Source organism: Trichosurus vulpecula, chromosome 8 (genome assembly GCF_011100635.1).
Source record: "Trichosurus vulpecula isolate mTriVul1 chromosome 8, mTriVul1.pri, whole genome shotgun sequence".
In the NCBI taxonomy this organism is placed as follows: Eukaryota; Metazoa; Chordata; class Mammalia; order Diprotodontia; family Phalangeridae; genus Trichosurus; species Trichosurus vulpecula.
The window spans coordinates 87,399,966-87,418,403 of record NC_050580.1 but is presented as its reverse complement, the minus strand read 5'-3'; the positions used below and the strand labels follow the sequence as shown (position 1 = coordinate 87,418,403).

At 40.1% G+C, this 18,438-nt stretch overlaps 1 protein-coding gene across 1 annotated transcript in view; it reads right to left on the bottom strand.

Annotated features, from left to right (window-relative positions):
- Positions 1-17,771, bottom strand: part of CPXM2 (carboxypeptidase X, M14 family member 2) — a 239,253-nt gene extending 221,482 nt beyond the window's left edge. The window contains exon 1 of the mRNA XM_036736106.1: positions 17,453-17,771. Within this exon, the coding sequence (XP_036592001.1) occupies positions 17,453-17,771 (319 nt within the window). The remainder of the gene's footprint in view (positions 1-17,452) is intronic.
- Positions 17,772-18,438: the final 667 nt, after the last annotated feature.

Sequence of the window (18,438 nt, the reverse complement as noted above, 5' to 3'; positions counted from 1 at the left end):
GTCTTACATAACATGAGTATTGTGGAAGGGTTATACATAATGATACACACATGGCCTATTTTGAAGTGCTTGACTTCTTAGGGAGGGTGGGTGGGAAGGGAAGAGGGGAGAGAATTTGGAACTCAAAGTTTTAAAAACAGATGTTCAAAAACAAAAAAACAGTTTTTACATGCAACTAGAAAATAAGATACACAGGCAATGGGGCATAGAAAGTTATCTAGCCCTACAAGAAAGGAAGGGAAAAGGGGATGGGAGGGGAGTGGGCTGACGGGGGGAGCGCTGACTGGGGAACAGGGCAACCAGAATATATTCCATCTTGGAGTGGGGGAAGGGTATAAATGGGGAGAAAATTTGTCATTCAAACTCTTATGAAAATCAATGCTGAAAACTAAATATGTTAAATAAATAAATTTAAAATAATAAAAAACATTTAAAAAAAGACTAAGCTCAAATCTCACCTTCTTCAGGAGGCCTTTCTTGCTTCCGTGACTACCTTCCTCTGAGATTACCACTAATAGTATCACCTCTAAAATATATATATGTTTGTGTGTGTACATACTTACATATATACACACATATATTCATATTTATATGCCCTTATAGTATACATAATATATACATATGAATTATATGTGTACATAGAATTATGCTTTATATATATACACATATAATTATGGGTATGTATACATTGTATATGTTTGTATATATGTATGCATACATATATGTACAGATAAATAACATGTGCATAGTTATTTGCATGTTTTCTCCTCTGTTTAGAATATGAACCCCTTGAAGAAAAAGGCTGATTTTGCCTTTTTTTTTGTCTCCCCAATGCTCAGCACAGTGCTTGGCACATAGTAAGTGCTTAATAAATACCAGTGATTATTTAAGAAGTCCTTTCCTTTAGGAAGTACTTTTGGAACTGGTGGTATTGCCCTTTCAAGGTACTTGAATTCTTCTGGAAGCTCTGTCTAATGTAGGATCTAATGTAGGATCCTTGTATAGGAGATCTTGATTTATATTTGCTTTTACTCAGTATTTTCTGTAGGAGCCTTCAGGATTTTTGCCTCAAAAGGGAATTTCATATTCAACCTAGATAGCGCCAATATAATCAAAACATTGTCTTTACCATTCCAACCCCCACCCTCCACCCTCAGCCACCCACTTCAAGAGAAAAGAATTTTCAAGCTGGATCCTAAAGATCAGGTCCCAGTGAGTCAAAACATAAAGTAACTTTAGCTAATGCATGGCATGGGTTAAAAGTGAAACAAGCCCTTTCCACCACCACAGCAGAAAAGAATTCTGTTTACAACCAACTCTTTCTGGTGCCTGGCCCTTCACCCCCTCCAGCTCAGTGACAACACAGTACCAAAGGCAGAACTGCTGTGGCATTGGAAATAATTCTGGGCTCAGGCACACAAACAAACATGGCACTCCGCCCACCTGTGAAAGTCTCTGAAAGCAAGATCACATAGGTAGGGACATATTCAAATGCAGAAACTTCTCTGCAGGCAAAAGGGAGATGCTGAGGATTTCGTGCTCATAAGCAGGTACCATCCCAACAGAACAAGAAGGAGCTAGATCCTAAAATCTACAAGGAGTACCATGGCCCTAAACCCAGGACAGAATACTTTTCCAGTCTCCTGTTACATTATCTATAGTTTTGAGAGATTCTTTTTCAAAAGGGAAGTGGAGGGGAAGAGAATGGATGAGTTATATATCTATATGTTCCTTCTCTGCCCCACCACACCATAAAATAAAGTTCAAGCCCCGGAGGTCTTTGGAGGCTTCAAATGGTTCATCTGATATATTTTTAATCAGTGGGCATGACTCTAAAGAAGATTCACTACCATATGTCTTGATGCTCCCACAGGACAGCCATGACATTCTCTACTCAGGATTCTAAGTTGAAGGTGGCTTTCTGGTATTATAGCTCATAAGCTTCCTCCTCCTAGTTTATGAATTGATATTTTCCAGAATTTAATTTTAGAAACAGGTATTTACTATGGAAGTATAAGTGACACAAAACATTCTTCCACCCAAAAGAATGAGACACATTCTCCCACCATGACAGGTCCAGGAACTAGTGGAATCAAGCTTGGAGAGCCCACATGGAAAAGAGAAGTCTGTTGCTACAGTTCTCAAGATGTTCCCCTTAAGCACAGTGTAGCTATTCTGCAGGAACCCTTGTAGAGCCTTGAATCTACCTTTCCTCATAGTGTTCAATCTATCCTTGGCTCCTGATTTAGACTCCGCTGCCAGCTGCTGTCCAAGAGACACTGCTGGCATGTCAACGTGTTGTTGTTGTTGAGGCATTTGAGTCATGTCTAACTCTCTGTGACCCCATTTGGGGTTTTCTTGGCTAAGATACTGGAGTGGTTTGCCATTTCCTTCTCCAGCTCATTTTACAGATGAGGAAACTGAGATAAACAGAATTAAGTGACTTGTCCAGGGTCACACATCTAGTAAGTATCTGAGGCTGGACTTGAACTCACAAAAATAAGTCTTCCTGATTCCAGACTTGGTGCTCTATTCACTGTGCCACCTAGCTGCCCCTACCTGTCCAAATTCTCTAGTCCTCAGAAAATCATAAGGTCCTCCAACATTCATGAGGTCCTTCTCTAGACAAGGGAGGGAGAAGAGGGAAGAGACCAAGGCCCTGGCCAAACTGTTTTTCTTCTCACTTTATTCCTGAAGTGAATCCTTCTCAAGGGCTTGGCCAGAAGTTTCTGTCTGCTGCCAGACACTCAGATACCCTAAAGTCTTGAATAGGTCACTATAATATAGACAACCTACAAGGTGTGACCAGACTCCCTCAACCAATTTGAACACATTTTCTATGTAACGCTCTGATCTAATGGCTTCCAAAGACAACTAAATTGATCAAGGACTTTTTCCATACTGAGGCTAAAGCTATGACTAATTTACAAAGAATTGTCAATACCTGAATGAAATGAAATTAAATACCTGCTTAAAGTATCAAGGCACTGCATACCAATACTCACTTTAAAGGGTCTAGGGTAACTGGTTGACTAAACCCCACCCTCATAAAAAGAAGCAGTAGGAAAAGTCCTTGCCCTCAAGCAGTTTACATATATAAATCAGAACATACATGATTGATGGAAGGTAGCCTCAGAGTTGAGGGCACTTTTTGCTGGGAGGGATCAGAAAAAGCCTTCTGAAGAAAGTGGTGCTTGAACTGAGTCTTAAAATCAGGGATTCTAAGACAACAAAGTTGGGAGGAAAAATATTTTATGTGCAGGAGACAACCAGTGCACAGACTTTGGGACAGAAGATGGAGCATTGCATGTGATGAGCAACAAGTAATCTCACCATCATCGTCCAGGATTGTTTATAGAGCCTCACAGTCACCCAGTGAGGTGAAGGCTGTTATCACTCATTTTAGAATGAAGAAACCAAGGCTGAGCAACTTGCCCTGGGTCACAGAGATAGTTAATATCTGGGGAAGAATTGAAATTTGGGTCACCCTGACTCCAAAGCCAATGCTCTATCCACTATGGCACCTAGCTGCCGATATGCCAGTAGATTAGACACTTAATAAGTGCTTGTAGATCAGTGGATGGATGGTGGCATTCCACCTCCTCTTTAAGGCCTGATCCAAATGGCCTCTTCTCCAGAGAGGTTTCTCTGATCTTCTTCCTCAGACAGAATTTATTCATGCCTCATCTAAGTTCGAGATATTTTGCTCCCCATGCATTTCTTTACCATGTATTATAATCTATGAATGCATCTTAGCTCCCCTGCTAGAGTATAAGCTCCAAGAAGACAGACTTTGTAGCTGTTCTAGCACCTAATACTTTCTGTTTGGCACACAGTAGGTACTTAATATTTGAATGACTGAATGTCTTGACATTGCCATCAATTTTATTGTCCAAGGGGAGTATTAGAAATAAACAAATGTTTATTTTTAATCATATAAAAGGTTGAAGCCTTGACATGGATAATGACATGAACAACTAATAGAGTCACAGAATTGTAGAGTTGTTGAGAACCACAAAGGCCATCTAGTCCATCTAGTCTAGAATCCTTTCTACAAGATACCCCTAAAATAGTCCAACAGGCTTCACTTGAAGACCTCCACTGAGGTCTTCACAAACATTCCACTCCACTTCTGAATATGGAAGTTTGTTCTTATATTGAGACCAAAATATGCCTTTCTTCAATTTTCACCCCAAATTCTTCTGCTACTGGGGCCAAGCATAAGTCTAACCTAATTAAATGATAAAATACTTGGAAATTTCTTAGTACAGTATCTGGTACAAAGTTGGTGCTTAATTTTTTTCCTTCCTTTCTCCAATCTGTCATTCATATGACAGCAGTTCAGATACTTGAAACAGTTGCTATTTTGTGATAGATGATCAATTGGACCACAATTTTGTTCCAATCAGTATTAATCAGTTTGATATGATTCCATAGGGGTAATAATTATAAGTTCTATATATTAGGCCCCAGAGCTGTGAATTGCAGATGGTAAGTTCACTTGCTTAATCATAGGAAGTTAACTAGAAGATTTCTACCCTTGTTTTTGCCTTGTTATGGTGATCAATCCCAGCATAGTAGAGGTAACTCAATGACATGGAAAGTCCCCCAGATATTTTTGTTGTCCTTCCATCCCTAGTTGCCCAACATGGGGAAATGACCATGAGAATTTGATCAATAAGTGATCCTGTTTGCCAGTCTGTGGATTGCCTTTCTACTAGCCCATTGGTCCATGGAGACATCTGTTTATCAGCCTGGCCCATGGGTCTGATCATCAGCTCAGTAAGACATCCTGAAAGGTCAAGATAAGACTGTCAAGGTCTGCTCATCTGCTTATTTGCCATTCAAGGAGAATTTGTATTTTGTGTAGACATTCCTGGAGGGTCAAGGGCAAAGTCTATTAACCTGTGAGATTCTGCATTTTTAGTTTGCTTCATCTTTATTGTCTGGGTATCAACCACTATAAAACTAAGACCCTGGAGGAAGGGGGCATCTCAGATCATGAGGAAGCTCTGAGGTCCACTTCATTAGAGGGGACCATAGACCCTTTAACAAAGCTTTAATAAAGTGCTATCAGCTTGGGGCTATGCCTCAGTTTCTTTAGTTGGATCATTTTGGACCCTACACTTTCCACCATTCCTACTACCATCAAGCCTTTTCTTTTCCAGGCTAAATAACCCTGGTTGTATCAACTACACCTCATAAGGCATGATCCTGTGACCTCCTTGTTATCCTCATCTGGACACACTCAGGGTCATCAATGCTATTCTTAAAATGTGGTACACAGAATTGGCCACAATACTCCTGGTATGCTCTGACCAAGGCTGTGAATAGTAGGTGGAACAATCACCCTACTAGTTATGGACGTTTTACTTATTTTAATTCAGCTTGAGATTACATTAGCTTTTGGGGCTTCCAAAGCACGCTTTAATCTAGACATATCTCCTCTACCTTGCTCTTGAGGAATTTATTTTGTAAATCAACGTGTATGATTTTTTTATTCATTGCTAAAAATGTCATCCTTTAAAATTTAGCCCAATGTTGTAGCTTGTCAAGGTATTTGTGGATCCTGCCTCTGATATCCAGTGTATTAGATATCCGTTCTATCTTTGTGTCTTTGGTAAGTATGCTATCAATGTTTTTACTAAAGTCATTGAAAAAGATGTTAAAAAAGAAAAAAAAGAACAGCACAAGGCCAACCACAAATTGTTTGGAGACTCTTCACTGGTGACCTCCTTCTAAGCAAGCATTGATCCATTAATCAATACTGTTTGGGTCTTGCCAATAAAATGGTTCATTCACCAGAATAACTGCCTTTTAGTACTCTACCTGGTGCAAAGGAAGCCCCATGATCATGATGTATTCCTGTCTGCCCAATTCCTCCTCTAAATATCCAGGTCAATCTGATTGACCTCATAGATACTCAAGGATAGAATGTGGTCCAAAGAGCTTTGTAACTGGGGTTTTCTATCTTACAATTAACCAAAAATAGTAGGGAGAGCTATAGGAAAATCACTTTATGATCAAGCTATGTAACATTTAACTAGTGATTCTTTATGCATTACAAAGCACTTGTCTTACCACGATCCCCTGGCAAAGGTAATGCAAGCATCATTTCAAAACTTTCAGGTTAGATGATTTCTAAGGTCTCTTCCAGTTGTAAATACTATGATTTTATCAATGAATTTATTCTCTTCACCAATAAAGATTTCAAAGCTCATACTCCTTAGTAGATGGTTTCCTGAGTTACTGCGGCAAAAGCATGTATCACTTGATTGCTAAAGCAATGCCTGTCTCTATAGTTGGTTGGACTTGTCCTCCATTGGCCATGTGATGCCTAAAGCCTTTCCATTTGGAAGGACCAGTGAGTTTAAATATTTCCCCATTTCACAAATTACATTCAGAGAAATTGTATGAATTGGACACAGCTGTTCAGCTAAGAAATTTGGAGCCAGGAACTTGCCCAGGTCTTGGATTTCCAAGATTTGTGCTCTTGCCACTATTCCAAGTTGCTTCATGCCATGACATGTTAGCACAGCTCCATTTCTGATACAATTAGCTCACCTTCCTGTAACCTATTCATATTGCAGTCAGAAACTGTTCCTGATCCATGATTTCCTAAATAAAACAACCAAGAGAATTATGATGTAACATTAGTGGTACCCAAAACCCAAATGTATACCTAGAATCAAAGGTGACACAATGAGGAGGAAATGATTTGGATGTAGCCATATTGGTATCTGCCCTTCACAGAACTAGAATCAAGTCTCTGTTCCCTGATGAGAACATAGAAAATCTTAGAAACCTGGACTTTAGTCTTGGCTCCTCTATAAAACTGTTATGTGACCTCAAGAAACACACTTACAACAAAATAATCTATTAACAACATGTTGTGAGCAGAATTCAGTGCTAGCACTAAGGGAGACACAAATATTAGATATGACTGGAGTTTCTGCCCACAAAGAGTCCATAGCGTAGTAAAGAGAAAGCCTTGGTGTTGATAGATAGAATTCACAGTGTTTCATGGTAAGTGCATGAAGGAGTTATCTATATGATTGTTACTGATGGGAAAGTGGAGAGTTGATGATGGGAGGAAAAAAAAGAGGGACATGGCATCTGAGTTAAAGTTAGGTTGAGAATTAAAGGATGGATAGGAATTCACCATACAAAGAAAGAGTCTTCAGTTACATTCTCTGTAAAATGAAGTAGTTGGACCAGATGAGCTCTGTTTCCTTCCTGGACTGATATTCTATGAGTCTGTGGAGAACATCCAAAAAAAGAATAACCAAGATGGTGAAAGGCCTCAAGTGCTAGCAAATGAGGACTGGTTGAAGGAACTAGGAATGTTTATATGGGAGATGCCAAGACTTTGTGGTGCGGGGAGGGCAGCAAGAAGAAGGTACAGTAGCAGTCTTGGAGTATTTTAAATGATGCCTCAAGGAAGAGGTAACAGGACATGCTGTGCTCAGCCTCTGATGACAAAAGTAGGAGGAATAAGTAGAAATGGTAGGGAGGTAGAGTTAAATGTTGATATAATAAGGGCAAACTTCCCAACAAATAAAGTAATGTAATCAAAAATGCAACAGCCTGTCTCAGAAAGTAGCAGATCCTCTCTCACTAAGGGTCTTCAAACAAACCCTATATGGTTACTTCTCTGGTATGTTATGGAAGGAATTCTTGATTAGATCTGTGTTAGATTCGGTGGTCTTTGAGGTTCCCTTGAAATGTGAAAGTGTGTGCTTCTGGGTTAATTTTGGGACAGAGCAGAGCATTTGGGAAAAAGTGATAAATTATTAGCTTTGGGTGTCCTGATCTAAAATGTGCTCCTATGGGTGAAGCTTCTGCGATTAAAAAGACAATGCCCATGTTTACAATGGAATCATCCCTGTTGCTGTGAAAAACAAAGTGGTAAACTTGAACTGTAGTCCCTTGGCACTCACCTGGGTAATTTGGCCAAAAAAAACCAAATAATTCTTTAGAGTCTCTGAAGACAGAGACCATGGGCCTTGACACATCCCTCTTCAGCAAAGAAAAGCTCAACTGGCTGGACATACTCTTTGCAGCAACTTCTAGGAATAAGCATCAACTTTCCCTCCCACTTTGAACCACTGCCAATGCAGTTTAGGATATGTAAGGAAGTATCCCAGACTATATGAAGAGTCATCTTGGCTTAAGAAAGTTTAAGGGAAGTCCTGGTTTAAGAAGAATTATCTTCCAAAATTAAGTAGCTATTGAGAGACCAGTGTAATTAGATACCACTACAGGAAGATAGTTTTTTCCCCACTTTACGAGCAGTGGTTCCTAGGAACCTGATGTATTTGTAGCCTGTGATACCAAAAAGCCATTTGTCTGTCACCTAAATCTACTTTGCAACAAACAGGTTGTCATAATACTTTCCCAAGATATTAACACAAAAAAGTGAGTCTGGCAATATTTTGGATGTGCTGAAATTAAAATATGTGATGTTTGGATATCTGGCATAAGATGGGATAACACTTTTGTATAAAATCTTGTTGATTCTTTTATTTTTATTTATTATTTTATTATCTTGACCTTAGTCTTTATGGAAAAAGAGAAATCATTTTTGAGGCTGACACTATTATACTTAATAATGGCTCAGGGTCAATGGAAAGGCATCTATGCAAAATGACTCTATAGTGATTACTAGAATCACAGATTGTGAGAGCAAGAAGGGACCTCAAGATACCTTCTCATTTTATAGATGAAGGACATTTTGCCCCAAGTCACAATGAATCATTGGGAAGCTGAAACTAGTATTCAAGTCCATTATGACCTTTCTAACTACACCATTCTGAATCTGAATCTATTAGCTTGCAATTCAAGCTAACCTAGCTGGGGGCTTCAGAAAAATCTAGCTAGAGGCAGAATTCACAATAGAAATTCAGAAATGATTAAATGGTACATAAAGCATGATACCAGACACTATAAAGTTTCAATAAGACACAGTCTCAGCTATCATAGAAAGGGATATAACATTAACACCGGAAAATATAATACAAAATAAGCCATGCTAAGTGCATTAAGGGTGTGAACACTAAATTCAAGGTGAGGTTAAAGTGGAATGGGAGCTCACTGACTAGAGGAGGAGTCTGGGGAAGATTTGACAGAGGAGACGGTATTTGAGTCAGGATTTAAAAAGATAGAAGGCAAATGTTCACATAGTAGCAAATTGTTAGGTTCACAATACAGGATTTTAAACCCAATTCAAATTGATTTTTAATTTATCATGGAGTATTGTGTGGCCTTTGTTATAGGTTGTGGCCTGCTAACATTTTAGTGGTGCTTTGAGGTCCAAAATTTTCATAAACATGTAACTGTGTGGTCTTCTATTGCTCTTTCCAATCAAGCTGAGAATTAACTCCCACTCATCATTAAAGTGTCCAATAAATATAATGAAATAACATTTCATTGATCTGGAAAGATTAGCAAATGGAATATTCTGGTTAATTGAGGATCATTATGTGTGGAATACACATGATAACTTTTAACAGCTTGGATAGAAATATTTAATATTAAAATTATGCCAGACTTTGTAAATAATACCAGGATTTCAGCATATTTCAAGGACTTAGGGTCACCATTCACCCAACCATTAAACTTATGATATATGCAAAATCCTAATGTACTAATGTACTAATTTGATAATTGTAGAATACCAGTAGACTCATAAATTTAAAGCTAGAAAGGACCTTAGAAATCATCTAGCCTAACCCTTTCTTTTAAGAGATAAAGAAACCGAGGCCCAGAAATTTTAAGTAATCTGCCCAAGATCCCCCATCTAGGAAGTAGCTGAGCCAAGGCTTAAAAACTCATGTCCTCCAATTCCGAGCCCAGTGTTCTTTCCATTATATTAGTTTAGAAAGCACTTTCCTCAAAGCACTAAAGCATCCTTGCCTATCTGGCATGTGGGCAGAGCAAGTACAGCTGAAGAAATTGAGGCTCAGAAGAGAAAGAGAGTTGCACAAAGTTACATTGCATAGTGGTTGAGTATATACTTGACACCAAGACTCATGACTAGAGTCTGGTGCTATCACTTTATAACATAGATTAAGATTCTATGACTTTATCATATACAAATATTACATATTATTTTAGAGGTCACCTAATCCACTCTTCCTTCCCATGTAGAAATTTCCTCTATAAGATAGATAGATAGATAGATAGATAGATAGATAGATAGATAGATGGATGGGTCGATGAATGGATGGATAAGTGAGTGGGTGGATAGATAAATGGATGGATATCACTGAAAGATGATAATCCAACTGCTCTACAGACATTTCTAGTGACAGTGTACTCACTCCAATTAATTCTATGTGTAGCTTGTTTGCATGTTGTCTCCCACTTTAGATTACAAGCTCCATAGGGGCAGGGACTGTCCTTTCTTTGTATTCCCAGCACCTGACATATAATAGGCACTTAATAGATGTTTACTGACTAACTCACCATAGAATTAGCAATGAGATTTCCTGTAACTTCTGGCAATTCATTTTATACTCTTGAGTGATGAAAAGTAAGTCTAATTCCTCTACCACATGATATACCCCTCCCCTCAAAAATGTGGACAGTTTCCATATCTCCCATCTTCTTTTCTCCAAACTGAACATTCCTTATATTTTCTACTGTTCTTCATTTGGTAGTTTTGCATCTTCTTCTTCTCCTGGTCACCATCTTCTATGTGTACCACAATTTTTCAATGTTCATGTTCAAGATAGCCTCCTGGAGCAAAACATGGCATTCTAGATTTCATCTGACTAGCTTGCGGACAATACAAAGAGGAAACATGGAAACTGTCTTCAAATACTCAAAAGGCTGGCTATCATGTGGGAGCTGATCAGACTTGAATCCCCAAAGAGGAAAACTAGGACCAGAAGGAAAGAGGTATATAGAGGCAAATTTCAGCTCAATACAAAGAAAGAATTCTTTAAATGCTCACATCAATCTGGAAATGCCTTACAACAAATACTTGCTGATTTGAACTGAAACTACTGAACATGAAGATTTTGCAACCTTCCCAATACTAGCCATGATTACTGATTAATGTCTGACTTGATAGGTAATGAGCTCCCCTTCACTGGACGTATTCAAGAAGAGGCTGGATGATCATTCCTTAGGGGTGATGTACAGAAGACTCATATGTCAAGCAGAAGATTGGATAAAATGACCTCCAAGTTTTGTTTATTTTTTCCAACTCTTGGATTGTATTATTTATACTATCTGGACTGGCACTAAAATGATACAGAGCAAAAGCAGATTAATTTATAGTTCTCTGCATTAAATCTTTCCCTTCCTTCAAGGATCAGTTTAGAGGCCACCTCCTCCAGGAAGTCTTCCTTGACTCTTCGTTTGAAAATGATCTCTCCCTCCTTAAATGTTTGATAGCATTTTGCCAGTACCTCTCCTTTGTCCCCATCTCATTTCTCCTTGTATCTTAGTTGTTTGTGTATATCATTTTGTTATAATAGACTGTAAACTCCTTCAGATAAGGGCCTGTGTCTTGTTTATTCCAACAGTACTTCACAGACAGGGACCATTTAACAAGTATTTATGAAATGAATTGTTTCTCCCAAGGAGACTCTGTGTGGGCCAATCCTCACTGCTTCAGCACAGGGTTAAATAAATAAATCCTTGTCAATTTAAAGATGTTGCGGTACAAACAGTGCTCGGTCTGAAATCAGAAGTCCTCAGTTTGAATTTTGTTTTTTCAAGACACTAAATCTCTCTGGGACCTCAGTTCTTGAATTCCTTTAAAATGAAAGAATTGGACTAGATGGTCTAAGTTCTGCCCAGGTGCCTTCTCCAGTTAAAGGTCCCTTTTAGTACTAATTGTATGATCCACTAAATAGAAAAGCTTTGGATTTTCCCCAATTCCCTCAGCAATACAAGTAATTAAATCAGTGTCACCTTCCTTGATCTTACTGAATCACATATGTTCCCCAAATACATGAACCTGAGATCCTGCTTTTCAAATCTCTCTTTCCCACAAAACAGAGGAATTCCCAGGAGCTTTTCTACTAACTTAAATGCAAGAGTGACCAGAACATAAAAGCAAACATTTAAAAAGATTGTGACTCCATCTTAAAGTCTGGGGTTTGTTTGTTTTTTTCCATGAGGTTCTTTTGCCTGATATTCATGAATCAATTTTAAACTGAGAAACCAAGGAAAGCCTCTTTCATGCCTGATGTAGTAGCAAAAACAGTAGAGACAGCGGAGTTAAGGGTCTCAGCTCTGCCATTAACACACTGTGCTACCTGTGAGCCATTTCCTCTCTCTAGACTTCAATATTCGGATCTGTAAAATGAGGGCTTGAATTAGATCCTTTTCTGCTAGAAAATTCTGTGATTCTGACAATACTCCAAAATAATACTTCAAACAATACTCCAAAAAGCATGAGCGTAAACAACTCTGTTATATCCCCTTCCCCTGGAAGGAACTGTTTGGGGGGGGAGGAGGGAGAAGAGGAAGAGGAGGAGGAAGGAATTCCAAGGGGGAGGAAGAATGCACACAGCAACAGCTAGTGATGAGTCTATTCGTCAAGTCTCTGAACACAAAGAACTTCACCAATTAAATACTGTGTTCGTCCTTATATGGCCAACTCATGATTAACACATTCAAAGATATTTGGATCTGCTAATCCCAGATCAGAACATTTGTAAAGGACACCAGCTCCTTTCATCATGTTGGGTATAAAATAGTGCCAGCCTCAACCACGAGAGGCCACTTAGAATTAACCTACCTTCTGGGCAAGGCTGATTTCCCAGACTGATTACAAGTGCTTGAAGGACTAGAGCAAGATGGAGATTTGCCCTAAGGATCAAAGGAAAGAACTGTAGATGTTTGGCCTGGAGAAGATGTAACACTCATTCTTGGGTATTCCTCCAACTTGATCTTCCAAGGTGGATTCCCAGAGGGCTGCTGCCTCAGCTCTAAGGGACTTGGTGGGTTCAAGTTCTTAAGGTTATAGCTCATGAAACCCCTATCAGTATGCTTCTCAAAGCTAGGTAGCTCTGTGGATAGAGCTGGGAGTGCTGAACCTGGAGCCACCTGAAAGCTGAGTTGTAATCCCTTACTTACTAGCTGTGTGGCCCTGGGTAAGTCACTTAACTACTGACTGCCTCAGTTTCCTCACCTGTAAAATAGGAGTAATAATACTAGCACCTACTTGTTGTGAAGAAAAAAAAAGAGATAATATTTGTAAAGTATTTTACAAAGCTTAAGGCACTATGTAAATGCCAGCTGTTGTTACTGTTATTCACCTTAATTGAAAGTGCCATATATACTAGAGGTTGCCCAGAGGGCATTCTCAATGACATTATTCTCTTTGGGACCATTCAAGGAACTTGTTCACACTTCATGGTGGGAACTCCTGGTATGGCTGAAATTTTACAGTTTGTTTAACTGCTTTAAGTGACTCTTTTTCTGTAATTAAGGCCTAGGCATTCAAGGACTCCTTTATAAGTTTCTCCCCATTAAGCATTTGCTGTCTCTAGCAAATCAACCAGGGTGAATTTTGGCCAAGTTTGTTCATAAACAATCTAGAAATTAGCATTCTATTATGGAAATGCAGGCCTACCATCACTAGTGGGTCTAGGATTACACTCACTTTCAAATAGTTATACAATTTCATCAAGTGGATGTTATTTTACAAAATTTTCACAGGTTACCACCTGTCTTGGTGCTTGAAAAAGCTTTCTAAGACCCCCAAAATAAATGGAAAGAAACCCTGAAAAGATGCATGGAAAACTCACAGGGTTGGAAAAGAAGAGGCTTTGGAAAACCACATGTAGCTAGAAAATGGTGAATTCAGCTAGAAGCAGCTCTTACAAAAGAGAAGGGGCTGGACTCTAGGAGTGAAGCTGTTTGTGGTTTTCCTCACAAATATTGGGGCGGGTTCTGGTTTGCTACACAAACTACAGATCCCTGGCAATTATCTTATACCTCTTTTGTGTAGCCTGAACAATTTTTATTTACATGGAAAGTCTATTCACTTTTCCTTAAAATAGAAAATTACTTTGTCCTTATAAACAGTGTTAAAAACTGGCTTATGATGTACTTATTGAAACTGCAGTTGGAAGAAAGAATTGAGGGAGATGGGAAATATTCCCATCAAACTAAGAAAAATAGATATAACACTAAGGTATTTTGCCAGTATGCTATCTCTGGTGGGAGTTCAAAGCTTTAAAAAATAGAATTACAGATACCTCAATACAACTTCCCAGAGCAGAGAATAAATATTGGTTAATACAGAGAAGCACAAGCAATGATTCAGCAGGAGGAAGGAGCGAACCAACAGAAATGTTTCGGCAAGCCTGCTCACCTGCTAGGTCCCCCTCAGCCACCCACAGGCCCAGTTACCCAGAAAAAACATAGGAGATGACATATAACAGCCATGTTCAAGTACTTGAAGGGCTTCCATGTGCAAGATGGATTGGACTTTTTATGTTTGGCCACAGAGGAGACAGGATTAAGAACAATGAATGGAGATAGGTTTGTTATTATTTAAAACAAACAAAAAAACCTTTCCAAAAATTAGAGACATCCATAAGTGTTATGGAATGACTTAGAAGATGATGGGTTCCTTTTTGTTCTGTTTCTTCTCTCACAACATGACCAGTGTGGAAATATGTGATTGCACATGTATAACCTATATTAGATCGTTCACTGTCTTGGGGAGGGGGAATGAGAGGGAAGAAGGGAGAAAAATTTGAAATTAAAAATCTTATAAAAATGAATGTTGAAAACTATCTTTACATGTAATTGACAAAATAAAATACTATTTACAAAAAAGAAGATAATGGGTTCTCTATCTTGGGGGTATTCAAGCTAAAGCTCAATGACCACTTGACAAGTATGTTTTAATAGACATTCCCTTTCAGTATTGGTCAAATTATGGAGCTGCCTAGATTCCCTCTTGCTCTCAAATTCTATTACTCCAAGAATCTAGGAGTAGCAGTAAAATGAAGTATACTTAAGATCTCTTTCCTTACATACTCTTTGCATGTGAGTGTATCAACAGTACATTATACATAATCAATATACCAGGCAGTTAACAACAGAGTGTGAAGCCGCCTCTGTTCCATGAGATCCCAAGCCAGATTAACAAAACATTAAAAGCCACCACAAACCTCATAGATAAGATGACTACAGACTTGCTGTGGCAACTTCTAAAAACCAGAGGTAGAATACCATCTCTAAAAGTTTGTAATCTAAGGTAAATTAAGGACAAATAGTGAGGCAACCTACTTCAACTCAATTCAACAGATATTCATTAAGTTCTTATTGTGGATTCTAAGGTCCTAAGTTAGACAATGGGGATACAAAGAAGAAAAGCAGCAGAACCTCTGTCCTCAAAGAGTTCGCAATCTATTAGGGAGATACGACATACATAAATACAATGCAAGCTGACCAACGACAAAGTGTATGAGAGGGATCAAATGAGTAGCTTGAGAGATTAGAGCGGTAACAATTTGGGGCTGGAGGAAGTGGGAGAAATTAGGGAAAACATCATGGAAATTGACATTTGACCCAGACCTTGAAGGAGGGAATGGATATCAGTATTAGCTAAATAGGGAAGTTTTGTTTCAGATACAGGGGGAAAAATGATTATAGAGAAAAGAGGAAAGGAGATTGGAGAACATGGAGTATACCTTTATGGCGGAAGTGCATAGGGACAAGAACTCAGTTGAGAAACATGTTATGAAGCCAGACCATGGAGAGTCTTGAATGTGAGGCTTATGACTTTTTATGTAATTCAGACCATAGAAGTCTTGGTGTCAGAAGAGACTTCAGAAATAATAGGTTCCCATCAATACCAGAGCAGGAGTCCCTTCTATAACATCTCTAACCAGTATCCAAACACCGTTTGGACACTTCAGAATGGGGAAATGCTCTCCACCCCAATCTCCCTTTTGACTGTCTCTAATTGGTAGGAAGATTACCTTTATTTTAAGAAGAATTGTACCTTTCTGCATCTTCCTTCTCCCTCTTCCCATTGTACCTAACTTTGCCTTTGAGGGACAAGCAGAAAAAATCTAATCACTCTTCTCCAAGACAACCCTTTAAATACTTGAAAACATCTTTCAAGTCCCTACAAAACTCCAAACTAAGTATCCTAACACTAGGATATGATCTTGAGGCCCTTTGAGGTCCTACTTGCCCTCTTCTGGACATATTCCAGTCCATATATGGCCTTCCTGAAATGTGCTCCCCAACATCATACTCCAGACGTCCATCTCATCAAGGCACTGTGCATTTGGACTAATACCTCCCTTGTTCTGGACACTATGACTCTATTAGTGCTGCCTAAATACGTATTTTTCCCATTAATTGTCTTTCTTTGCTGCCCTATCTCACTTGTTTACAGCAATGCCCATACTCGCTATCTCCCAAGAAAATAAAAACTGTTAACATATTAAAATATACCCTTTTGGTACATTAAGTAATTTGGATCTCACAAAAGTCTTAGGAGGTAGGAAATGCACACATAATTTACAGATGAAAAAGCTGGTTAAGTGAATTGCCTGAGATCATAAAGTCTTAGTAAGTGGTAGAGCAAGGACTAGACCCCAGATACTCTAATTCCAAGTCAAGGCTAGGCTGTTTCTACAGCTAGAACAATGCCTCACTTATGATAAAATAGTACTGATTGCAAGTTGACTATTAATAACAGCATTTACATAGCACTTTAAGGTTTGCAAGGTACTTTACAAATATTATCTCATTTGAACCTAGGATTGTAAGCGTATGAGACAGGAGTCAAACTCAGGTCTTCCCAACTCCAGTACAGCATTCTAGCCATAGTACCACTTAGCTGCCTTACTGAACCCAGGATGAAAATCTTTGCTGCCCCTCCCCCCACCACTAGGCCAAATACCTCATCTTGGGTTATCCCTGCTATTATTGTAGAGATTTTCATAAGATTCCCTGGAATTAAAATGGACATTCCCGATGGGGGTGGAGTCTGGGGAGAGGAGAAGAAGCTAAGAGATTGTCTCATTAAAACTTCAAGTCTTTTTCCTGGGAAGCCTGTCTAGTGAAATCAAAGGGTAACTCCTCCCAAACAAATATGAAGTTCACTCAAGACAGAACCATAATTTTGCAAGCAATAGCAAGGTCTTTCCTGGGGCGTTTTGAAACTCTGGTATCTGGAACGCAGTTCTCTTATTGCACTCTGAAGCATAAAAGTCCCAAAACAAGAGGGAAAGAAAATATTTGCCGAAACCGAAGAGTCAGGTTAAATTATTGGATTTCTGTGAATAGCTAGTTCTGGTGAGATCTGATGGTGGTGAAAGAAAATACCCAGGAACTTCCCAGAAGTTTAGTCGTTAGAAGAAAGATCGCGTCAGCATCCTCCTACTAGCCCCTTCTCTTTAATTGTTTAGGAGCAGGATAAATAGAGGTTTGCAGGAGCTGGAGGAGGGAAAGGAGTTACCTGGAGGTGTCTCAAGCATCAGCTTTTCCTTTTTGCCTTTCTTCTGCTTTAACTCTTTTTTGGCTGGCTTGAGTTTGGGGGGCTGCCTCCTCTCTTCGGGGCGCCCCAGGTCCTCCGCTCCCTCTCTGGGCTGTTGTGTGGCAGTCTCCTCCTCGGGTTCCGGGAAGGCATAGTAATGATCCCGGTTCAGGATCTCCTGGATATAATAATCCTGATCTTCTAGGGTTCTCCCCTGAGCCACTTCACCGATGAAAGCCAGGCTCAGCACCCAAAGGGCGAGCGCCAGAGGGGATGCCCAAGCGTCCCTTGCCTTCATCATTCTCAAACTAGTCTCTTCTCTCCCTACACTCACTTACAAGGGCAAAGCAAAGCAAACCAAAACTTTTCCGACGCCCCCCGCACCAGCCCACCTTGATCCCAAACTCAGCAGGCAGGGAGCTAGGGGCACCAGACTGCCTTGGGAGCCGGGGAAGCCCAAAACTCACGGCGCGAGGGACGCACTGCGAGCTGGGTCCAGCCGGCGACCAAGGCTCGGGTCTGCCCGCCGTGGGACAAGTTTGCGCAAAAGAAGCAGCGGGGAAAGTTGTGAGCGGGACAGCGGGAGGGAGCTGGCTTGGACTGAGACGGAGCCGGCGGGGCATGTGATTCTGGCCTGGCCCAGGCAGGCAGAGGCGCGCACAAGGCGTGGGGAGAGGGGGCGGGGAGGGAGGCGAGAGGCCAGAGGATGGTGAAGGGCGGGGAGGGGCGGGAGAGCTGGCAAGGGAAATGGGGGAGGGGCAGGGGAGCCAGGCCCAGTGGGGAATGGGGTGGGGCTGTGAGAGGGGGGCCTTCTGGGGCAGGTGTGCTGGAGGGGGACGCGCTCGCTGTCTCGGGGCCCTTGTCCAACTTCACCTTCCCAATAGCCCCAGGGAGACTCTCACTGAGGCGTAAAGGGACGTGGGGTAGAGGAGCCCCCACCTCTCATAAATGAGAGAATGATTGACTGG